Consider the following 25616-nt stretch of genomic DNA (forward strand, 5'->3'; position numbering starts at 1 on the left):
TGAAGTAGAGTTTCAGCACACCGGCCACTGAGTTGATGTCACGGTTGCTCTCCTCGTCAATCAGTGGGTCATTGCCTAGGCAACAGACGGGTTAGTCAATCACCATGTCACACTATAAAAGTCCAGAGTGTCAATTCAACTCTGAGAAAGGTATAAATGTAGCCCGGTAAAACCATCCCGGTCACGTGAATTCACATGATCATGTGTCTTCTGCAGACCGGTCTGGCCCCAAGCCACCGGCTTCGAATGCTATCAATGCATTGAATGGGAGATTATCACGTTTTATCAGACCTTTGAATGGGCGAGTAGGCGACGAGTAGGCGCGATTTAGACCTACCCGCAATTTGTCAGACCATTCATGGGGCGTAATCAGGAGCTACTGACCTACTTGGAGGCGGAGCAGTCCCCACAACAATATTTACAATTCTGTGCCTATCGGTACATAACTCGAACGGCGCTGAGTAGGCACAGGCGAACGTCACACCGTTCAGGACGGCAACTCGTCGCTTTAGCTCCCTCGGTGGTCCTTCACGGGGTGACAGTTCGCCTGTGACTGCGCGCCTCCGTCATGGTCCGAAAACCGAAACTGAACTATTTAAGTCATCTCCGTTGGTAGGTCAGTATGTCTTGATAACACCCAATGAATGGTCTGATAAATCACGGGTAGGTCAGTATGTCGCCTATTTCTCCCATTCAAAGGTCTAATAAGAGGTGATAATGTCCCATTCAATGCGATGTGTGAGCCCAAGCGATGTGTGAGCGTTTTGCAGAGACCAAAAAGTGGAAGGACCGGGATGGTTTACCAGGCTAGTATAAATGGAGCTAACACTCTCAGGGCCCCATCTTCTGCCGGCGCTAAGCACTTCTAGAGCCTCAGTGAGTTTGGACACCTCTCGTTTAAATATTTTGGCGAGTCGAGAGCTTTTGTTTCACCCGCGTCTCCTGACATCATTATATCACATCATTAATGTGCAAGCATGCAAGCTTAAAATCCCGTAGATTTTAAGCTTGCATGCTTTCACTTCATTGAGGACATTGGTTTTGTCGCAAGAAAAGTATTCTGTACGTCTTCTGCTCTCCGCCACTTAGATAGGAATGCGCCTCACGTGGGCGCAACATGGTCATAGTTCTTAAAGGTGTTGGCACCCACCACTCTGATTGCTTATATTAACGTAACGCCCCAAAACAAACTCACGACTAATTGAATCCTCTAGATAGGACCATTGTGCTGGACACGCTAAGTTAAGGACGCGCTAAGTTAAGACCATGTGCCATGGCGCAAAGTTACGCAGTTAAAATAGATTTAAATTGACACTCAAGATTTTTATGATATACCCCCAAAAGCCTGTCAAGTCACAATGACCTTCAGGTGACTCTGAACTCTTACCTCTCTCAAAGGAATTCTTGATGTCATTAACCTCCACTTGTGACCCCGACACCCGGAATATGCCTTGATGCTGAAGACCTGTTGGAAACGAAACAAGACGTGGTGTGTGTGTGTGTGTGTGTGTGTGTGTGTGTGTGTGTGTGTGTGTGTGTGTGTGTGTGTGTGTGTGTGTGTGTGTGTGCATGCATATAAGTGTGGAATTATGAGTTTATGAACATGATAAATAAAAATCCACTTCATTATATAGTAATAAATGCACTGGGTACAAGAGAATTGCACGGATTGCAACGGATTGCCACTACTCTCCTGTAACCAGATTTGTGATTAATAAAGAAATATGAAACTCCAGACTCACCATGTAGGTTTATGTAGCGGATACAGCTCTCCACAAGCATAGGTATGGCTTTAGTTGAGTCCTATGTACATCGCATACAGAAATGCACACATTATAACACACACATTGCTAATTCATGTCCACATATTTAGAAAGGAAAGGACAGAAACATTAACAGAGATTTTACATGCAAAAATAGGTAAACTAGCCTGGCCAATGGGTATGCTTGCTATGTGTTTAGTCTGTACGTGTGCACTTGTCCTGGACTACCAAATATAAAGACTAGTAACCACAATTGACACCCAAGCTGTGAGAACGCATTCAGGAAAGATTTATATTTTAGTGTGGTAACACACACACACACACACACACACACACACACACACACACACACACAGTCTCATAATAAAGAAATACTACCTGGTGCTTGCTGTGGGAGTTCTTCCGCCCACGACTGTAATGAGGGGAGAGAGGAAGTCTCGATTACATGGATTTCAGAACACCTCGTAGTGAGCGCTAGGACCCAATGGACAAAATGTATTGATACTGCTGCTATCTTTGATTCTCTGATCATTCTTTTTTTGTTTGTTATTCCCATTTCGTTATAAATGTTTATTATGACGATGATGATGATGATTATTATTATTACTGCTGCTACAATGTCTGAGGAAACCAGAACAAAAGAATGTTGCTCTTCTGTACCCGTACACAAGATGTAACAAATGCAGTAACCTTGAACCTTGATCAGATCAAATTGTTGACCAAACAGCATTACAGCCTGTCATTTCACTCACCTGGTAGTCAGCATGTCAGCCTTGTACCCTACAGACACAATGACAGAAAGACAGGCATTAGTGCACACTGGTTGAAATAAAATGTATATTAAAGAAGAGGGAGAAAAATGAGAGCCAACAATTGAGAGTTATGTCTTTACCCTCTGATATGGCTTTCTTCAGAATGTCATGTTTCGCCTGGAGTTTGGAAATTAGATTACTTCCCTCCAGATACTCACGAAACTTCTGATGACGACAACACACAGCAACACACAGCAACCACAAAGTCAGTTATTCACTTACGTTATTCATGTCAAATACGTGTTCGGTTGAATGCTTCTGTTCTTACGTTGAAGTAGAAGAGTTCCGTCTCTTGCTGGTTGGCCCTCCTCTTGGCTAGGCTAGGTTTGTTCAAGTAGCCATCCGACACACTGGATTTGACCGACTCGGACGAAGGGCTGTGAGTGAAACTCTGGGAAACGTCATAGTCGTCCAGCACCGTCATATCCTGGAGGGTGGTGAGAGTGGCCCCCCATGTCTTCTTCACCTGGAGGAGGGAAAGTGGACAGGGCTGGTGCATATACTTGCCATTTAACTAATTTAACCCTGGCGTTCCTATTTTGGGCTTATCATTATAGGTGAAAACCTTAAAAAATAGCAAACGATAAACACGTGGATCATACTTGCATCATACCCGGGGGAGTATTAGTACTACTGTGCTTGAATGTGAACACCTCTCTCCCAAAGCTAGAATCCAGAGAACCCGGAGAATATTCAACTGTAAATCATCGACAATTTCTGGAGATGCTTTACTGACATTTTCATAAGAACGCTTATTTGAACACCCGAATTAACTGTAATGATGAGTACGGTGCCTCGGCAACAAAATAAATCAATGTAATAGATAAAAAAAAATCTAAACAAATGTCAGGAGTATTAAGGCATTGATTCTTCTCGATTACAGCTTGGCAAACTCAAATCTTGCGCGCGCACAAAAAAAGAAAGGAAGACTGGGTCTAATAACATGGCTCAATGTGGATCTTGGACTTCATGTGGCATCAGTCGTCTATGACGCATGACTCAAAATGTGTGCAAGGTTCAGCCCAGTCCGTGCCCCATTGAATTTTATCACAAAAGTGATATAATAACTATACACTCTTATATATATAAATATACATATTTCAGATAATATTGCATGGAGGTAATGTACTTCCTTGGTCTACTGGCAGCGTGCACAAGAAATGTGGCGCTGATCGGTGCTGCAGTTTGCCAGATTTACCCCGGACAAACAGACAGACACACACACACACACACACACACACACACACACAGGCAGACCTATTTCTAGATGGCTAAAGCCCTGCCATAGGAATATTACAAATAAAAGTGAAGCGCAAGTTTTCAGTTCAAAGGGTGTTCAATGAGCTGTGTGAATAGTCTGCACGTAAAGAGTGTTTATATTTCTGGTAATGATGATTTCTGGTAATGATGATGAGCGTGTTTTTATTTGTATATGGTAATGAGGGTGTCTACTGTACAGTATGTACACTCGTAGACTGCTGAGACGCGCAGATGCAGCTCATTAATCCAGACCCCATCAGCAATGTTTTGCCCTTCAGGGTGAGTCAACACTACTTTGCAATCTGCACACACTTTGCGCTATGAAGAATGTAGTATGTCAAGGAGTGAGTGTGTGTATGTGTGTGCGTGTGTGTGTGTGTGTGTGTGTGTGTGTGTGTGTGTGTGTGTGTGTGTGTGTGTGTGTGTGTGTGTGTGTGTGTGTGTGTGTGTTTTAGGGCAAGATTTATCAGCCACTATTTGACTTTTTGACGGTATCAGCAATCATGCAGCCGATAAAATAGTTTTTTCAAACTACAAGCTTACAACACGTCATAATGCGACATGTTGTGAGCTTATACATCTTCTATTTTTGAACATTTATGAATAGGGCTTGTGGTTAAATAAAGTTGTATTCAGTTCATGTGTATATTTTAAATGTATTTGTTTGCTTTTTCATTGTTTTCTTAGAAGTTAAATGTTCTCAAATTGATTAAGAAATGTTGCACTTTCTGACAAATTATCGGTCAAAACATCTGTAATTGTGGTCTCCAAAATCAACATCGGACCCAAAACTCATCGTCGTCATGCTCTAGCGCGTGTCTGTGTGTGTGCGCGCGTTTGTGTGTGTGTGTGTGTGTGTCTCACTTCTTCATTCTCTATCTTGAGAGTAGCAAGGCGAGTCTGGAGCTGCGTGAGGCGGAGAGTGAGCTCAGCTTGGACCTGCGGCTGGGCAGCGATCTGGGCCACCTGATAATAAGGAGGAGCACAATACACCATTGTTTCCCAAACAATGCGTCGGGGTCGTGGACCCATATATATGGGTTGCAAGTAATTTAGTAAATATTTTTAAAAAATCTACATTTCCTTCAATTGTTGGAAAATCATTTCAAAAGATTTGGAAAAATATTAAACATTTTCAAAAGGTCCATAAAATAAAAATATTTTGAAAATAGACGATCTACAAGCTCACAACGCATCGCATCGTGATGCGTTGTGAGCTTGTAGATCTGCAATTTTCACAATTAAATAGGGCATAAGTGGTTAATTCCTAATGTATTATTGTAAGTTTGGGTCTCTGCGAGACACCAAATGTATCTTTTGGTTCCAGAGTAAAAAAGTTTGGGACACACTGCAATAGACTGATCATAATCCAATCACACGTCTATCACATGTCATCAAAAGTGTGTTTGGAATCAAATGTGTGTCATCGTGGATGTACAGTGTGCTTGCTGACCGTGTCTCCCATATGGGCCTGGAAGCTGAAACGTGACGGGGGGCAGAAGGCAGTTGGGTAGAGGCCCAGCAGACGCTGTCGATCACGGGCAGGGTCCAAGCCCTCCACGGCCCCCTCCAGCACCTCCAGGCCGGCCCTCCTGGAGGCCTCCAGGCTCAGCTCTGCTGACAAGTAGGTCCTCAGTGCCCGACTCAGACTGGAGTGGTACCCTAAGTCACAACACTGCGACGAGGCCGGTGGAGATGGAAGAGAGAGCACCACAATTACGACCGCATTAGTAGCGCACAGGGAATAATATGAAAACCTAAAGAAATTTGATCGTACTTGGAGGAATTTGGTGTGGCTGCATACTCACGTCTATAATATCGGGCAGGTCATGGATGTAGTATTTGAATACAGAGCCATTGGTGGCCTCCATAGTAAGGAGGTACTCGTTCCTGGCTTTCAGAGTCTTCAGTTTATTCTCCGAGTACTTCGCCTTCCTCTGTTTAAGTGAGAGAAGGGCAAAGTGGTGAAAAGATGTTGGGGAGAATTTGGGGAGAATAAAGTATGTATGCCTCGAGGGCGTCCCTTTGTGGATTCAATACCTTCTCCTTCATTTTCTCCATCTTACGGGCAGCGTTACGTCTCTGGTGGCGCTCCTCTATTCTCAGGCCAAACACCGGCTCCACCCCTCCAGTTGTACTGGACACGCCCTTGACACGCCCCTCCTGACGCTCCGCCTCCCTCAGTTTGGTCTCCGCGTTGATCGTCTCGGCATTGTACATGTGATACGTCTTCATCACCTACCGGCCGTGGACCATAATGCACCGATGAACGAGACTTAGAATAAACACAGCCGATAAAGCCGTGGGCAGAATCAACTTGACCCACTTATTGCAGTGACATCCATCAGTTGTCAGACAAACCAGTCTGATAGATGAGAGAGTTCTGTTTGACAGCTGAGGGAGTTTTGTCTGACCGTTGATGGAGTTTTGTCTGACAACCGATGCATGATGAATGCTTGTCTGACAATTGAGGGAAGTTCTAAGGACACCGTACACTTTTGTATTTCTCAAGGTTATCAGGTCCCCTTTAGTTCATTTGGACCCTGTTCTTATTCAGGCTAGAGTGGAAGGCCGGAAGTCACATCTAAGACAACCATTGATCATTGATATTAACTCAGCCTCTGAGACAGAACATACTTTCAAATGTATTTTACACTGGCAAGGCATAGAGAAGAGGCAAGATGGAAGCCCAAATTTGAGTAAGCTTGGAATCAAATTCATCATGATCAAAATGTATTTGGTATCCATTTGAATCCATTTCTTTCCAGCAGAGCCACAGGGTTGAAACCTTTTTCAATTTACACTTACGGTGTAAAGCTCATTCAGAAGTTTCATCAGATCTTCCTGTAGCTGAAAGGTGATCTCCTTACTCTACGAGGGGAAACGTTGGAAGGAGAGATAACAGGAGAGAGAGAGCAGAGAAAAAGATGGGAGAAGATCAGGCAGAAATATCATCAGGGTATAACTGCCTGGGACCGGAAAGAAAGCGAACATACAGAAGTTTCCATTTCCCAGGCTGTTATGTGGGAAATGGAAATGTCAGGGTTAATAAGCAGTGCAGATCAATCAAGCAGGCTGAATAGTGGTATATAAATAAATGGATAAAGCCACACACAAACAAATGAAATCATAAATTAAACAAACGGTGCCCGACTCCCTCGCTTTACTGTACAGTATAGGCACAAAAATGAATTCCTGTCTCATGCATTAACCCATTCAATCCGGTATTCTATTCTATTCAATCCTATTCAAAAATAGCAGAAATACAAGCTCATAGCACGGCACCGAGTGTCGCGCTAAAATATCTGTGCAAATCTTTTAACATGTATATATATTTTCAACTCACATCTTTGCGTCTGTATAAAATATTTTGAGATGGGGGGTCCGCGGACAAATACATATCATTTTGGGTGGTCCTTCACATGAAAAACGTTTGAGAACCACTGATATTATAGCAACATAAGTTTAAAAAAAATTAACTGTTAGGATTTAGAAGACATTTGTAGAATCCCCCATAAGCAAAGATTTGAGTAAAAAAAACATATATATTCAAAGATTTGCACAAATTTTCACGATTCTTAAAAAAAACAAGCTCGAGCTTGTATACCTGCTATTTTTGAATAGCCCAACGTATAAAATAACGGTTATAGCTAAAAATCTAAAATGACACGGTATGCTTTCCCGGTCTTAATGGATTAAACAGCTCGACTGGTTTGGGAAGGAGCTATGCGTGGCAGCGAGGTGCCGCATTAATATTGCATTATGCTAAATGACTGTGGAATCCTAGAATGGATGAGTCCCCTTCCATAGCGCCTGCTGAGCAGGATCAGCTGAGCCCGTCACCATGGCCACTGGGCTGTCACAGCGTTGTCATGGCCACTAAACAGGACCAGTGTTGGCCAGTAACGTTTAAGTACATTTACTCTTCTGAGTATCGGTACTTTACTTGAGTATTTTTATTTTCGGATAATTATGACTTTCTCTCCGCTCCATTTCAAAGACAAATATTGTACTTTTGACTCCATTACATTTCTAGGAAGGGAAAAAGTACATGAAATTATACTATTTTAAATATAGTGAAAATAGCAGATATACAAGCTCACAACATGTCGCGATGCGACGCATTGTGCTCGTTGATCGGCTATTTTTACTATTATTGATATGTTTGAAAATGTATGGAAAATCTTAGAATTTTTGGGTTAAAATGTCAAAATTTTTAAACAGCAGTGCATTGATATAAAATCAAATGTACTGAATACTTAAGTATTTTATAAAGCATGTGCTTTTGAACTCCAATACTGTAACTCAAGTACAAATGTGACGGAGCAACTTTCACTTGACCAGGACTCATGTTTTGACTAAAAGTATTGGGGTTGAGTATTCTTTCCACCACTAAGCAGGACCTCCTCCCAGTGCTATCAGACAGTCTGCCCGTGTTATTACAGCATCCTCATCAGAACACGTCAGGAGTTCTATGAGCGGTTATAACACTGCCGTGATGGAGGCCGCTCAGCACATTGCTGTCGGCATCCCCTGCACTTTAGAAATCATGAATAAAAGACGAGCTGGAACAGAGATTAATAATGAACATGCTGTGCTAAACTTGGAGGCGTGTGTGTATGAGTGAGTGAGAGGGGACGGGTGAGGGTGTGTGTGTGTGTGTGTGTGTGTGTGTGTGTGTGTGTGTGTGTGTGTGTGTGTGTGTGTGTGTGTGTGTGTGTGTGTGTGTGTGTGTGTGTGTGTGTGTGTGTGTGTATGAGAGAGAGAGAGCATCTATGCACGTGCAAGTGTGCATGTTTAATTTGTGGTACAGCCCCGGGGAATATAGACTTTTACTTTTCATTACAATCAACTCCCTTCCCACAGCTCCTCTCTCATACTTTAACAGACTTTGAAAAAGAAGTGGAGCAGCTGGCATGCCCACCACTGCATTTCCCCTTCACCTGTGTCCTACTAAACTGATCTTCTAAAAGCTTTTTAGTTACGGTCATGATTCAGGGTCCTTGTATTTTTGCTGCAAATTATGTAAAGAAACGTAAAGAAAATTCAAGGAATTATTTAGAAAATGGGACATTTTCTAAAACATTCACAGCTGAATTCACAGTAGTTGTATTTTAGGTCAAAGCGCTTCACATTCTTGCCAAAATCCATGATACTATAATGGATGTCGTCCGTTCCCCCCATTTGAAGGCATTTATCCATCATTTGAATCGGACAGTGAAGACAGGTATGGGAAGATGGGAAGACACAGGAATACCATACCACACAGGTCCTGAGCCACATTGGAAGTTCGGAACAGTTGTCACTAGATGACCACCCTAGAAAGGACGGCCAGATCCTTACCCTAACCATAACCACGTCAATACTATGACTGAGCTTAGCCAGACTAACATTGCCTAACCTTAAAATGAACTAATTAAACTCTAACCGTAATTAAATTGAATTAATTAAATCTAGACCATAAGCTTAATGAGGGATTTCCATCCTCTCTAGTGTGGCCATCTACTGACAATGCATAGCAAGTCTACAGCAGGACATTTAGTAATGTGGTCTGTGTATTGCCTGGTTGTCCTTTACTAGCACTCCGGAACGGGTATTTTTTGTTATCATCATTATTTTCAGCTTGATCCCTGAAGCTTTTCTGCGCTGTGTTCTGTACACATCCCTGCATTGCAAGCCACATCACGATGCACACTTCACTGCATCACTTCACCTTTTCTGTTCATCCTCATGGGTTCATCGCGTTCATTTGTCAAATATGTAAGCAACGCAGGCTGTGATTGGCTCACCCTCTTCAGTAGGCGGGCTGAGTCTTCGCTGATGTGTGTGAGGCGACTGATGACATTGTTCAAGTAGAGGTCACTGAGGGTGGCATGATCCTTACTCTCCCTCCTCACCTGGGGAGAAGAATGGAGGAGAGGTAGAGGGCATGAGGGAGAGAGGGATATAGGGAATGAAAGCGAGAGTCGCGCTTTCATTCTATATAAAAACTTTCATAGATACAAACTTAATTTATGCATTACAGTTGTTTCAGCAGCAACACAGTAGTGAAGAAGTAATACAAAACACACAGAATAAGGCACAGACGCAAGTAAGCTTGTTTTAGCTTACTATACAAAAAACACTGTACAAAAAACATAACCAAGACACAGCACAAAAAGGGACATAGTACACAAAGACAGGACATGGCACTAGAATAAAAATGCATGCGATGCAATGCAATGTCACTTTCCAGCCAAATGGTTGGGGAGTGTTTCTATTCATAGAAGCATAGAAACACTAATACTATGCAAAAAACAGCAGTACATGTGAAAAGGCTACATGTGCAAAAACAGCAGTCTTTCTTCTACACGTTCTTAATTACAGGACAATGAGTGGAGAGACTTGTTGAAAGTTCTGATATTTGTCTGTTTCTGATATTATGCCAGTGGTTCTCAACCTTTTCAGGCTGTGACCTCCAAAAATAATCATATTTGAACTGGGGACCCCCCACCCTGACAAGCACTTGGAATTGTAGTAGTTGAGGCATTACATTTAGTTTGACTCGGTTCCACAGATAAATATTGTGAAAATAACAGATCTACAAGCTCACAGCGCCTTGCAGCGCGAGGCGTTGTGAGCTTGTAAATCGGTTATTTTAAATATGTTTTCCTCTTTCTTATATTAGTTGACAATTTGGCCAATGTTTAACCAGTTTTTATAGTATAGTTTGTTGATTACTTCTGGTGCAGTAATGGTCTTTTTTCATTTATTTCTGTATTTACAGCCCACTCCAACCTGCTGACCGGTTGCACTCTCTGGTATTTGTAGGACTCCACTGTTTCCACATTGTCGCTGTTAATACCGATAGGAGCAGGCAGGGCTCTGGATCTCCTGGAATCCACCACCATCTCCAGTCTTGGTGGCATGGAGCTGCAGATGGTGGTTGCTGCACAACTTAAACAAAGTCCTCCACCAGGCTCCTGTACACTTCCTCCTGTCCTCCTCTCTGATACACCCCACAATTGCCATGTCATCCGAACACTTCTGTAGATGACCTTCAGGTTAAGAAGAGCCTTTAGGTCACCGTTCCCCCGGGAAAGATCCAAAGATCATAGACAGCGTGGTCCAAAATGTTAAACGCGTTGCACAAAATCATATCTTGCATTTTTGGGTCATTATATTTAAATCAAATGTTTCAGTACACATCTCAATGTGACACGATCTGAGCTTGTAGATCAGCTATTTTCACTATTCGTCGTATGAGAAGAATATAGGGATAAAGTGGTTAACATTTTGAAATACAAAAGATCATGTGCGTGCACGTGCGTGTGTTTGGGTATGCGTGCACGATGCACATGTGTGTGTGTGTGTGTGTGTGTGGGGGGGGGGTCTCAGCTTGTGTCAGATGTACAGTAAGAAGGGGGGCTGCAAGGAAAAAAGGTATTGAACCACACTTTAGGTGACTGGTGGTGACCCAGGGTTAGTTGTTAGAAAAGCAGCGTACAGTCCTGGTGGGTATGATACTGTCCACACAGAAATATGTATTCCGTAATGCATGTCTCTATAGTCCATCAATAGCCTCCTCTTGTGGTTCACAGAGCACCTCCCAAAAGCAAAACCACATTAGCCTCTGGTGACCATCTCCTTGCTGTCCTGGTGGCCACGGGCTGGCGTTGAACAGTCTGCTTTTATCGGGGTGTGAGCTGAACCAGGTTGTGAGCAGACCTGCCAACGGGGGGGGCCTTGCAGTAGAATTGTATGCGTCCTTGACATTAGCATATACAGTAGCAAATGGCTTACAAACTCGCTGAGGAGAGTGACACATGGTTGAAAAAGTACTAGAAACACTATGAATGTGCTGGGATGTTACACTGGGATATTGTGCCGACGTGACGTAAACAGCAAAGAGGACAAGGGTGTATAATACGGGCACATACTGACAGAATTCAGCTCAAAGTCTGGGTAACGGATCCATTTCCATTGTTATTGTGTTTGCACCCCTTAAAAGATAAAATATCTTAACGATTCTCAAGCTAAATACCTTTATTACGATGTAGGCGATAATATAGTGTAGAGGAAAAATACCCTCCTGTATGTCCTCTGTGTTCTCCCACACAATGGGAGAGTGTACACCCGTGACAAACGATGACGTCACTGGTGGTACATTACATTTCGCAGGAGAAATACACAGAAGATATGCACGTTTTTCCCAAACTATTATATGATCTCCTCCCATCAGAATGATTTATATACATCTGTTACATTTCCCTTTAAAAGGTAGGGTAAATTATATTCTTTTGTTAAAATAAGTGCTAAATAGGTCTATATTCTGATAGTACTCATTGATATAGTGTGTTTGTTCAGTAACAGGAGTCTCCCTGTGTCTCCTGCTCTTTAGTAAATAGAAAATGCATTTTCAGGTCGGGATACCCATTTTATCCAATTAGGAGAGAGAACTTGCACAGAATACAGATTAAACAAGTGAAATTGAAAGTGATGGCACTAAGAAATGAGCAGACAAAATTGGAACTGGAACACTATAACATTGAAGCTGATATATGGGTACTCTTACTCTTTCCTGATTAGCTGAAATGTTTCAACCCACCTGAAAATGTATTTTCTGTTCACTAACAAGCTGGAGAGACGGGGAGACCCCTGTTATTTAACACTCTATAACAATGATTAGTATCAGAATATAGTGCTTGAACCTAATAACAAATAACTTTTTGTTTTAACAAAAAATATCACTTACCCTAACTTTAATATATCTATCCTGATGAATTAACGCACACACACACACACATACACACTACCTGGTTCAGTAGTAAGTACCAGCAGTTAACTGGAGACAGCAAGTTCTGATCCTTCCTGCAAGGGAGACATGAAAAGGGTTTAACTACATACTTGTCAGACACAAACACACACACACACACACACACACACACACATGCACATGCACATACAAGACACAAACATCGAACACACACGCAGGCACGCAAGCACACACACACAAGCTCACAATCATGTGCACACCCCCTTAAACCAGCCCACACTAACAACATGCCCAATTAAAGCCAATTATACTACCCCCTACACACACAATTATACTTACCATTTAGTGAAGGCATTAATTCCAGCTAATTATGTTCATGTATGCTTGCAAATACACACGCACGCACACACACACACACACACACGCACGCACGCGCACACACACACACACACACACACACACGCACGCACACACACATCTGCCTCTGGGCCTACTTGTATTGCTGGTGGTCCTTGGTGCTGCGCGTCTTGGCCATGAACCTCTCTGCTAGCTTCTCCAGGTTTCTGGAATACTCCGTTTCGATCTCGGCCTTCTTCCTGAAGAAGTCCTGCAGGTCCTGGAGCAGCTGAACTCGCATCTCAGTCTGCTGCTCCAGACACCGCTGCTGTTCCACCAACTGGACCCGCACATCTATGCACGCACGCACACGCACACACGCACACACACACGCACACGAGGAGTGGAAGTTGTATTATACTGCTGTTGTGAATCTTGTATATGTTTTGCAGTTATTGTGCTAATTTCCTTCCTTATTATGTGCCGTACTTAAGTGTCCATAAAAACATGGCATAGATAGCAGCCATTTTGAAAGCTCCCAATGGCAACAAACGCACCACAAATGAGAGTGGAAACACACGCACACACAGACACACACACGCACACAAAATTCCATAATGGGCGAGTTGCAAATACTTGCTGAGGCTGAGGGCCCACGGTGGTAAGCTATGGGGGGTCTCTCTATGAATCATATTGACGTAATGACGTGTCTGTGTGTACGTGTTTGTGTCTTTGCTTGCGTATGTCTGTGTGCATGTGCACGTGCGCGTGTGCGTGCGTGTCTGTGTGCATGTCGATGCGGCAGATCTGAGTTCTCGTCTTCACCTTCCTCATCACGTGGTTCACACACAGTGTGTGGTTGCCAGGACAACAGGTAGTGGAGTGGATAGGGTCCCCCGGGGGTTGATGTGTGTGTGTGTGTGTGTGTGTGTGTGTGTGTGTGTGTGTGTGTGTGTGTGTGTGTGTGTGTGTGTGTGTGTGTGTGTGTGACTGTGTGTGGTAGGGACAGAGAGAGATGGAGAAAGAGAGAGCGTGAGAGAGACCGAGGAAACAGAGGAAAGGATGAAGAAGAGAGGGCAGAAAAACGAGGGACAGACGGAGTGACAGAGGAGGAAGGAAGAAGGCACGGGGGAAGATGTGGGGGGTTAGTATTGTGTATTCTGCTTCTGCAGAGTGTCAAATAGACCCAGTACTCAAACACAACAACCACTGAAGCGTGTATCCATGCTGACTGTAGGGCTCTGTGTGTGTGTGTGTGTGTGTGTGTGTGTGTGTGTGTGTGTGTGTGTGTGTGTGTGTGTGTGTGTGTGTGTGTGTGTGTGTGTGTGTACAGGGTCCATTTTCAAATTAACACTGAGGGTTTTACTGTGTGTTGTTTAACATTATTTTGGTCAAGGGATGTTTTCCAAGGTGACTCCTTGGAAACAAATAGATTTCGGTAATTATAAGAGATTAGGAAGAGGGGGGAAATGAACAGAAAGACAGATAGAGGGGGAGAGAGAGATAGGACAGGGAAAGAGCATTATGTGAGTAGTGTTTTACAGGAGAACATTGCCTTGCCTTGGATCAGAATGAATTCAAAGTGAAGGTTATCTGCTGGTATCTTTACGCTTTGATGTCAGTGGGAAAGGCTCTGTCACAGAACCAACCTTCCATGTCCCCATAGCACCCCAGCTACACACTCAACCTTTTAGTTTTTGATCCAGGAGAGCTATACGCGCTCAGCACAAACACCCACGAGCAGAAAGGAATATGCAGAGTATCTATCCGGTATGGCGCGGAATCGATTCGTTTCGCGAAATCTCTCATCTGCGGAAATCAATGCGTTGCGGCTCCGGCCGGCGTTGTGAGAGGCAGCTCATCCGTGTCTCACTTGAGAAATGGCAAATGTTCACACGGTGGTTGTGCGGCGGTAGGCATCACCACAGGCTGAAGGTCACCGAATGTGAAGAATCAGCGAGGGAATAGTTCCCCCACCGTGCTGAAGGTGGCCTCCTCAATGGTATTGGTGGAGAGCATCTGAACTGCCGATACTGTGCTAAACCAATTCAAACCTAGCATGCCCTTTCTTTTTTATTTTTTTGTCTCCGCCAGGCCGAAAGGCATGGCGAGAGAGTATGTTTTGCCCCCTGTCCGTCCGTGTGTCCGTCCGTGTGTCCGTCCGTGTGTCCGTCCGTCCGTGTGTCCGTCATTCTGTCTGTGGACAGCTAATCTCCGGCACCGTTGGCTTGCTCGCAGCGAAACTGTGCACACACACTCCCTGGATGCCACAGCAGAACCTCTGCCCCAAATTTTTCACATGGGCCTTTTATAGCGCCACCAGGAGGCCGATTTGTGCAAAACATATTTTTTGACAGTACTCCTACAGATTTTGTCCAAAAATCCCGTAAATCGGTACACAGTATCTCTATAGTCATTAAACGAAACGGGTCTTTCAGATTTTTCATATTCCATCCTGATTGGCTAAAAATGGCTTCCAAAGTTTGCAGGAGCGCTCCGTTTTGAACAAAATGCCTCAAATCATGAACACAGCATGCAATTTCCTTGAAACTTTGCATGCATATTCCCACTATGCAGAGGAAGAAATGCCACTTGAAAATGTTCAAATCAGCCTCATGGTGGCACAATAACAGGCCCATTCGTGTTTTTACCTATAACTGCGCCGATCTGTGTAAAACTTTGTAAGCGCACTCCCTAGAGGTCAAGGAAAAACCCTTGCCCTGCATTTTTCACATCTGCCTTTTAGAGCGCCACCAGGAGGCCGACTTATGTAAAACACATTTTTGTATATTACTCCTTCCGATTTGATCCAAATTTCACGCAAATCGGTACACATGATCTCTATAGTCATGTGATCAAGACGGATGTGTTTGATTTTTCACATTCCATCCTGATTGGCTAAGATTGACATCTAAAGTTTGCAGTAGTGGCTTGTTTTGAACAAAATGCCGCAAATCATGAATGCAGCATCCGATTGCGGTCAAACTTTGCACGCACATTCACACTATGTTGAGGAGCAAATGCCACCCTTTTGACATTGGCCTGTTATAGCGCCACCAGCAGGTCTAATTTAGCAAAACAATTTTTTTGAACAAAATGCCTCAAATCATGAATGCAGTGTCCGATTGCCGTGCAAGGCCTAAGAAGAAATGGCACCCTTTTCACATTGGCCTATTATAGCGCCACCAGGAGGCCACAATAACCTACCTGACCTGGTGGAGACCTGTGCTCCGAGGAGCACTTTTTCTAGTTTCTCTATATTTTTGGGGGCTTTTTCTGCCTTTATTGATAGGAACAGTAGACTGACAGGAAATGGGGAGAGAGATGGTGACACGCAGCAACGGTCGTCGGGATCGGGAGTCGAACCTGCGACTCGCTGTCAGGCTGGATTACCAGCGTAGGTGCCAACCGTCCGGGCCAGCAGCCCCTTTCGAGGGCTAATATTCGGCCAAAATAGCAGATCTCCTAGCTCACAACGTGTCGCAATGTTCGGTGAAGAGATTCAGTGTAGAGTGAAAGCATTAGGGGCCTATAGAGCCCTTGGGAAATTGGTCAACCAAGTACAGGGTTTTTAAGTGGTTAACCACATTAACCCTGGTGTCCCCATTTTGGACATGTCATTATAGGCAAACCAAAAATAGCAGAGCTTGTAGAACGGCTATTTTTGCTATTCGTTGTATGTCAATGTATAGGGCTTAATTGTGAATTGTGTATCAGGCAAGACACTCGGTGAAATACAGCAATATTGAGCGTCGACAGTGTGTGTTCTGTTACACCCCGATGCATATGTTGTTTGCAGATGAATGAGTCTCCTCCTTTTCTGCACACATCTGCTTGATATTGCTAAATAGCAGTGCCTTCAGCACGTGATGAAAATATGGAATTATCACTTCGCACCAATCCTTTTTATACTTTTATGTGGCATATTATTATGTACATTTTCAAAGCGTGTACATGTGTGTTAATATGCATTTTGTGTGTACGTGAATGTGTGTGTGTGTGTGTGTGTGTGTGTGTGTGTGTGTGTGTGTGTGTGTGTGTGTGTGTGTGTGTGTGTGTGTGTGTGTGTGTGTGTGTGTGTGTGTGTGTGTGTGTGTGTGTGTGTGTGTGTGTGTGTGCATGTGTTCGGGCGTCTGATGTCACTGCTTGAACAGGAACAGGAAGCTTGCACTGTCTTCGGAGGTGGTCGTTACTATGGCGACCAGGTCCAAGGACACGGGGGCAGACTACTGCTGGATAATCATTAAGGAAAACACACACACACACACACACACAGTGATCTGGGCCAGTGATACAGCTTTCTAAAACATTTACTCAGTGTCACACAGCCACTCACTTTATTATGTGCTTGCTCACTAGACCTGCGGGTCCATTTTTTCACTCTTAGATTTTAATTAAAACTCAGGACTTTGCAGTGTACTACTTCACTATCTCCCTTCCATGTTTGTCCATTTACTTCTCTCTATATCTATCTATCTATCCATCCATCCACCCAAGCTGGGCAATATGACTTCAAATCAATATCACCATTATTTCAGACTTCTGCCTTGATTGCGATTAATGAACAATTATTTAAAAGAAAATATATATATGGTGAAACTAGCCGATCTACAAGCTATGTACAGCAGCTATTTTTGTACACCACCATTGTACAATAAAGTATAAATATCCGGTTAAGTGGTTAGACTAATCGGTTAAGTCTATTTTAAAAAACCTTCTACTTTTAGCGTTTCAATTCGTTGATATATATAAGAAATGTTTATAATAATTTATTAACCTGCTGGTGAATTATACGATTAGCCACATGAGCAAGATTAACCCATTAAAGCCGGGAAAGCATCTGTATCATTTCAGATTTTTGCGAAGGCTGTTAAAAAATAGCAGATCTACAAGCTCTTCGTGCCGCACGCTGCGAGCTTATACATCTGTATTTTTGTAGAATCAGCCTCAGGTCATAATGGGTTAAGTCGGTTATTGGTTCTAAATATCGGTTTTGATATATTTTGGTCCAGCCTTACTATCCATCCATATACTTATCTATCTACCTATCTCTATCTCTCTCAGGTATGCAGATGTGAGGTCAGTAATCACCTACATGCAGACACAGGCAAAAAAAACTAGAGCTGCAGCTCAGCTGCACGTACAGTAAAATTCTGAGTGTTCACTTAACTCCTTTTGGGTCCATTTGTACAGCCTCAGAATTAAATGAACACTAGGGATTTTACTCCTCCATCTCTGCCTTTTTTATGCTCCATCTCTCCCTTGCTTTCTCTTTCTCTCTCTCTCTCTCTCTCTCTCCCCTGCAGAACCCCATCTCCCGGCTTGATTTGCATTTCTCATTAAGCCGAGGAAGATCCTCATCTCTGCTCCGTTCAGACACATTAGATGTCCCACACACTGTGGAGCGGGTAATGCTCATGGAGCTCACAAAAGCCCCTGAAAGAGCCGGGGCAATAAGGATCGGGAGCCCGCTCGATACGCCGGAACATTGTTGTGCATTCAAATGTGTATTGTCAGCAATAATGCATGATCCGTGTGCCATACCTTGTGCGCGACTCACCTCGCTGAACACACCCTCACACTCATGATGAGAGAGAGCGGCTATACCTCATGTGTATACATTACACACCACCTACTGCATTGACCAATCAGGAGCCGGAGAGGGGAGGCAGACTTGGAGAGCACATAGTTACAATGCAGATCTATACGTTTAGCTCCACGCCAGGAGAGAGATAGGACAAGAGGCCCAGGCGGAAAAGCTGTGCTTTAACGGAGTGGTCATTGTAATGCAGGGCATCCCCGCATGTGTTTTGGCTGCTTGCCACCAGAGTAAGGATCACACACACGCACGCACACACACACACACACACATCCTCACGTATACACATGCAAAGGCGAACATCTACGTGTAAAGACACACATGCACGCACTGGTTCTAATGCTCTCCTCTGCTGCTCTCCATTAAATCTAATCACTCAAGATCTCAGTTTCGATTCATCCTGTGCGTGCGCGAGTGTCTGTGTCATACAGAAAAGGGACCATGGAAGAGACTGTTCATGTATTGGTGTGTTGCACTGACAGAATGAGCACAGCAGGCCAGGGGAAGGAATGAAGCAGAAGAGAGGGTTGAGCAAGTGAGCAAGCATAAAAAAGATTTAGCTTGTACACAGTAAAATCCTCAGTGTTTATTTAACTCCAGAGTGAACAAATGGAACCAAATGCATAAGGGTCTATTTGGTTCCATTTGTTCCCTCTCCGAGTTACAAATTGATAGATTTTACAGTAAACTGAGTATTTTACTGTGTACTGTATTGTAATTCCTTCTGAGAGAGAGGTATCTGAGATAGGAAAACACCCAAGGTGAAAGGTACCCCCATTTCCGCCATTCTCTTTGATATCAAACGACAGAAACATGGTTTTGCCTTTCAGTGCAAAGCAGGAGCCTATATTCCTTTTAGATGCCAAGTGACAGCGTGGGCGTAGGTGACAACTGAGTATGTGAGAGCTGCAAGTGTGAGAAGCCATGTGAAGAACAAGAGAGACAGAGCTGAGAAACTGTGTGCACGACTGAAAATGACATAAAATGAAATGAAAGGGACATTAAGATGGCCACAATTCTACTGTCATCAAAAGAAATGTCCAATTGAACATCAAGATCATAACAGTCCCCACAGAACATCCAGCATTCACCAGAGTCTCATCAGGCTTCTTAATACATTATAAAAGCCTCAGTGTTGTTCATTTAGCTCTGAGAGTATGGAAATGCCATTCAGGACACTTGCGGGTCCATTTTTACACTCTCAGAGTAAAATGACCTCTTCCACTATCATTCAAGATCTGTAAAGCCCAGAATAGTCTTTTGTCTCTCATCACTTTGCATTGCAGATTACAAACAGCCAACAAGAGCATCAGCCAAGAAGAGAGATTGGAAATAGGATGGAAAATCATGCCAACAAAAAACAATGAGAGCCATGCATGGCCTAGAGTAGACTCTCTGCACTGGCATCTGCGGGTGAATAAATGTCCCAAGTGTCGCAGAAAAAGTAGTGCTCTCCACACAACTATACAGGCCTTGCTATTTTGACTGCAAGGCTTGAAGTATTCCCCACAGGTGTGCAGATCGTGAGCAGGTAAGAGTATAGCTACAATATGCAATACTGTATTACTGTGGGCCCCGGACCATGGGTTGGGAATCACTGCTGTACAGGAATCTAGGATTGTACCTATGCTGAAGTGGACTGATGATAATAGACAAAGACTCATCAGCAATAATGTGAGCTTGAGAGAGAGAGAGAGAGATTGAATGAGTGAGATATGGAGAGGGTGGAGTACATGTACAGTCACAAGTTGGGAGTTGGAGTTCTGAAAAGGGCATCCGACTGTACCCCGAGGCACCATAGCGGGTGGGAGTAACCATGGCGCCGGGGGGCCCACAGTCACCGTAACCATGGCAGCCATTCTCGCAAGATCGGTTGAGCTGGCAGACATGATAGCTTCTCCATGTGTCCCATCATCACACATTGGGAAGTCACACACGGATCAGGATCTAATGCACTGGAGACCACACACACAGACACAGACACAGACACACACACATACGCGCGCGCACACACACACAGGGGAGCCTACTGCAGTCACAACCTCAGAGGAATACCAATAGACAGCGGCTGTGTGCTCCCAGACAGCCGGAGATGGTGTGCATTAGACAGACCATGTACACACAGGCCCGGGGTAGACGGTCTTCTGACAGCCGCTTGACTGTACAGCATGCTAGAGCTGCCAAACACCCACTCCTACACATGGCTGACAGAGAGATCAAGGGCTCCGCAGAATACACCCCTCCTACTCCTCCTCCTCACCCCCCAGGCGCCTTGCAGCACTCGAGATGAACCCAGAAAATACTGACGTCTCACGGTGAGGTGTCAGCATCAGCACCCATACATACACCCACCCATACACACACAGGCATAGAGAGCTGAATCCGATGCCAAGGCATTGTAGGCATAGAGAAGGATGTGGCAGGTGTGTGTGTGTGTGTGTGTGTGTGTGTGTGTGTGTGTGTGTGTGTGTGTGTGTGTGTGTGTGTGTGTGTGTGTGTGTGTGTGAGAGAGCTTGAATGAGAGATGGAGAGGGTAAAGGTGGGTGCGCCTTATAGTGTAGGACCCCACACAGATCCCCGATGGGTGAGAAATAAAAGAAATCCCCAGAAAATAATAATAACCCTACCTTTCACTTGGCTCTCGTATTCGGCGAGGATTTCCTTGTCCTTCTTGCTTTTGTTCGAGTTTGACATGATGTCGGCACAATAATACAGGTGATCAATCAGAAAACAGGTGCATAAAACCTTTAATTCCTCTCCGTGCGTCTACACTGTCACTGCCCGAGGCGTCATCATCATCATCATCATTGCAGATCACAAGTTAAAATACTAGAGAAAATCCATCCAGTGCCGCAACAACACTGTACTGGCCTCCTGTATAATAAATATACCTCCACATACACACACTCAGAGCCTGGTGCTAGATGACGCTCAGTGAGAAACAATCACCCATTCATCCCCAGTGCAGAACGGAGCCGTTGTAAAGCCATGGTGAGGTCAGAGAATGATAATATGCCGTGTCAGCTGGACGGGTAGTAAAAAAAAATATTATCTCCCGTAAACTCAACCCAGGAGCAGCAACATGCAAACACACCCACGCTCACACACACATGCACTACACCGGGTTTGCAGTGGAGACCAGGCAGGCACACGCCCACTAGGTAGCGTGCAATGGACGGTAACCGGAAGACTCGCCCCAAAACACGCTCACCCCCCATTTCTTTTCGCGGACAGCTCGCCCCCAGGCGGTTCTTGTATTCTTGTATTTGTTTTTTTACTGAGGATAAGGTTAGAAATAAGTTTATGGTTAGGCATAGTTTTACTGAGGTTACGTTTATTAATAATGTTAGGTTTAGTTTAGGCATAGTTTAATAAAGTTAAGGTTAGGCTGGCATAGTTTTACTGAGGTTACAGAGATGAATAAGGTAAGGTTAGGCATAGTTTTACTGAGGTTACGATTACGAATAGGAATAAGGTTAGGTTTAGCCGTTTACTGAGGTAAAATTTAGGAATACCAGGTGGCGACTGGCGACCGTTCCGAGGTCGCCAAAATTGCCCCGGGGCGACTGTGTTTTGGGGCGAGCGTTTTGGTATTCCAACGGACCACACACACACACACACACACACACACACACACACACACACACACACAGCTGTTAGCGGTAGTACGCGCTAGTACGCGCCCCACTTCGCCGGGTAGGTAAGGTTATCTCCGGTTAGTGTCGAAGTGTATGTTCACCTTATAGTAACCCCTTTCTTTCACCCACTGCCCAGACAGACACTAGCGTGTATGGTGGAAATAATAATAATATAACAGCCACACAAATGTCGCTGAAAAGGGTGTGACTGGCGGGGCGTAATCAATGATATTGGATTGACAGCTGATATGATACATAAACTGCAGGAGCGGATCTCACAGCCGTCGCAAATAATGGTCACATCCGGACAGTTGTCTAATTATAACTGTCTAGTTGGTATAATAATGTATGTTCGTAAAATAAAATGTAGCCATTATTTGGGAAAAGGCATTCAGATTCCTCACGATCAAATGCAATTCTAGCTGTCTAGGACAACGAACCTACACTACCTTTGCCTAAATTACTAAATATGTTTTGTCAAAATACAAGCCACTATTAATTTAAATTCAATGTCAATTGTCTTGCGCAAACAATGTAGGCTATTTTTCGATGAATTGAATGCACAGGACCCAATGGAAGCCACAGGGCTTTCTTGGGTTTAATCCTTTTTAGCATCCTTTTGTATAGAACTGTAATTTCTGTGCTTTTTTTTTTGCAAACTGCTAAATAAAGTATTCAATCAATCAATCAATCAATCAATCAATCAATCAATCAATCAACCAAACAATCAAGTGAATACTTGTGACAACCATGCACATAATAATAGGCTAGATTTGGCCAATTGGCTTTAACCGTGCAATCCGGAATTTAATTAATAAAACGTTATTTTTAACCGTAGTACAATATTAGCACATCTGCAGTGCAATGTGGTCTCCCTACTCTTCCATTGAGAAATTTAGACCCTGGTGTCTTCCCCTACTAGCGCAGCCTGTGCTTGCTGATGACACGCAATACTGTAATACTGCCTGAAGCCCATAAACGCATTCCTATCTCATCTGGCCAAGCGGGGATTGCCTCTTGATGAGCGGTATAAATTAGGTCCCTCGATCACACATAACGGTTACGGATTGCAGGCAGTTTTAATAGACTTTACAGGGAATGACAGTAGGGGTAACAGGTGGACAGGTGGGCACCAAAACCATCTGGGCACTTAGGGACAACTGGGCACCAAAACCATCTGGCCACTAGGGACATGTGGGCACCTGGATGAGTGGGCACCTGGAGAGGTGGGCACCAGGACAACTGGGCACCAAAACCATCTTGGCACTAGAGACATGTGGGCACCTGGACGAGTGGGCACTTGAATTAGGATTCGTGTTTTGTTTTTTTAAACTTTACATAGCATGCTGCTTTGTTGTTGGTAAGTGATATTTAACCCACTGTTCTTTAAACCCCCAAACACAACACAGAAAAAAATGGAGATAAATAGTAGCCTACTGTTAACAAAATAGATACAAATGAGTAGCCTTAGCCTACATGTGTAAAAATAGAGAGAGAGAAATTACTGAACTAAAAAAAATTGCTGAACTGAATGCTAGGATATAGAAAACATTACACAATAAAATTATAGGAGAAAAAAAACAGTGCCCACATCTCCAGGTGCACAGTTATCCCCACCCCTAAGTGCCCACTCGTCCAGGTGCCCACATGTCCCTAGTGCTCAGATGGTTTTACTGCCCAGTTGTCCTGGTGCCCACCTCTCCAGGTGCCCACTCATCCAGGCCCCAAAAATATGGTGCCCAGATGTCCCTAGTGTTCCAGTATACAGAGCCATGTGTCAACAAAGGGTGCCAGGATTCAACCTATTCTATTCCCTGATAATTATTTCAATAAACCCACTGAGCTGCAATATATCTTTGTAATTATTCTGCCACTCGTAAATCTCTTATTAGCCTAATTAGTCCATGAGCCAGACAAAATTTCATTATCGAAAGAGTGGGCAAAACCATACCTATATTAAATTGTTCATAGGGTCAATACGAGTAAATAAATATATGATAACCTTTCCACAGGAGTAGCTTTTTCATGGTTATCACACATTTTGTTATTTTCCCCATACGTACATGACAGGTGAAAAAAATTCAAAATTTAAAAAAGAGTTATCATAATGAAACTTCCTGAGTTGATTACTTACATGAAGACAATGATTTATCGTATTACAAGTTTTCTGAAATTGTATATTTAAATATGCAAATTGGCATTAGGAAAATATGCCTGAATTTGCATAACTTTCCAGAATCAACTTTGGAACATTGGACAAAGCCAGAGTCAACATTCTTATTTCATTTTGTTTAAGATGTTGGAGTCAAAGGTTTTTAACAAGGGAATATTCAATATCTGGCTCAATTTTGGGGCTCTGGCTCATGGACTAAATGCCTAATTTGCATATCTAAATATACAATTTCAGAAAACTTGTAATACGATAAATCATTGTCTTCTTATAAGTAATCAACTGGGGAAGTTTCATTATGATAACTCTTTTTTAAATTTTGTAATTTTTTCACCTGTCATGTACGTATGGGGAAAATAACAAAATGTGTGATAACTATGAAAAAGCTGCTCCTGTGGAAAGGTTATCATATATTTATTTACTCGTATTGACCCTATGAACAATTTAATATAGGTTTGGTTTTGCCCACTCTTTTGATAATCATTGCTCAATTTTGGGGCTCTGGCTCATGGACTAAATAGGGACAGAGAAGAAGACCTGTTATGCCCTCTAGTGATTCTACCTGGCGCTTGCAACTGTTTTAAATACACCATAGCCTGTTATTTAACCGTGTCTCAACTGGGGAAACGTACAGAAACCTCCTCTGACTGTCCCAGAGAAAGGGAAGGCAAGTTTATTTGTATAGCACATTTCAAAAACAAGACATTTCAATGTGATGTATATCAAACAGCACAGTCAGTCTCCTAATAGGAAATAGGACACAGGGCAAAAGAACAGCACAATTTAAAAGGACATTGTAATACAATAAAAACTAAAAAGTCATATGAAAAACAAAATAATAAGAGTAAAAAGAAAGACACTGCTAGGTAGCCCTTAAATACTGAACAGGCCTAATACATTTCAAATCGTGTGTCATGTCATGTGTCTGATTAGTCAGAAGAAAAGTGCCTTGTATGTTTATAAACACTAGATGGCACTAGAGCGATTCTAACCATGAACTACGGGGTTCAAACCATCCATGGAGAGCCATCTCCATTACATCTTCTTCTACAGTGATGGAAGAAGTACTCACATGTTTTACTTGAGTAAAAGTATCAATATGGCAATGTAGAAATGGTCTGTTACAAGTAGAAGTCCCGTATTCAAAATGTACTTGCAAATTGCAAAAGTATCGGCATTAAAATGTTCTAAAGTATCAAAAGTAAAAGTACTCATTATGCAGAATGTCCCATTTCACAAGTTTTCAAATGTATAAAATGTATACAAATCTTTTGAAAATAGCA

The 25616-nt window shown here is 43.3% G+C and overlaps 1 protein-coding gene across 1 annotated transcript in view; it reads right to left on the bottom strand.

The window, feature by feature from the left end:
* srgap1b (SLIT-ROBO Rho GTPase activating protein 1b) overlaps positions 1-21279 on the bottom strand; it is a gene marked incomplete at its 3' end in the record, with an annotated part of 27001 nt that extends 5722 nt beyond the window's left edge. Inside the window, exons 1-16 of the mRNA XM_080420998.1 lie at positions 21153-21279; positions 13085-13280; positions 12631-12685; positions 9625-9732; positions 6644-6706; positions 5876-6073; positions 5644-5772; positions 5289-5510; positions 4700-4801; positions 2844-3041; positions 2656-2740; positions 2516-2543; positions 2142-2175; positions 1743-1803; positions 1388-1465; positions 1-75 (exon numbers count right to left, since the gene is read on the bottom strand). The exon at positions 1-75 is cut by the window's left edge and continues 60 nt beyond it. Of these exons, the coding sequence (XP_080277124.1) occupies positions 1-75; positions 1388-1465; positions 1743-1803; positions 2142-2175; positions 2516-2543; positions 2656-2740; positions 2844-3041; positions 4700-4801; positions 5289-5510; positions 5644-5772; positions 5876-6073; positions 6644-6706; positions 9625-9732; positions 12631-12685; positions 13085-13280; positions 21153-21219 (1699 nt within the window). The 5' untranslated portion in view covers positions 21220-21279. The remainder of the gene's footprint in view (positions 76-1387; positions 1466-1742; positions 1804-2141; positions 2176-2515; positions 2544-2655; positions 2741-2843; positions 3042-4699; positions 4802-5288; positions 5511-5643; positions 5773-5875; positions 6074-6643; positions 6707-9624; positions 9733-12630; positions 12686-13084; positions 13281-21152) is intronic.
* Between the last annotated feature and the right edge of the window lie 4337 nt (positions 21280-25616).

The sequence above is a fragment of the Gymnoscopelus braueri genome (assembly GCF_963280865.1).
Source record: "Gymnoscopelus braueri genome assembly, chromosome: 23".
Lineage (NCBI taxonomy): Eukaryota > Metazoa > Chordata > Actinopteri > Myctophiformes > Myctophidae > Gymnoscopelus > Gymnoscopelus braueri.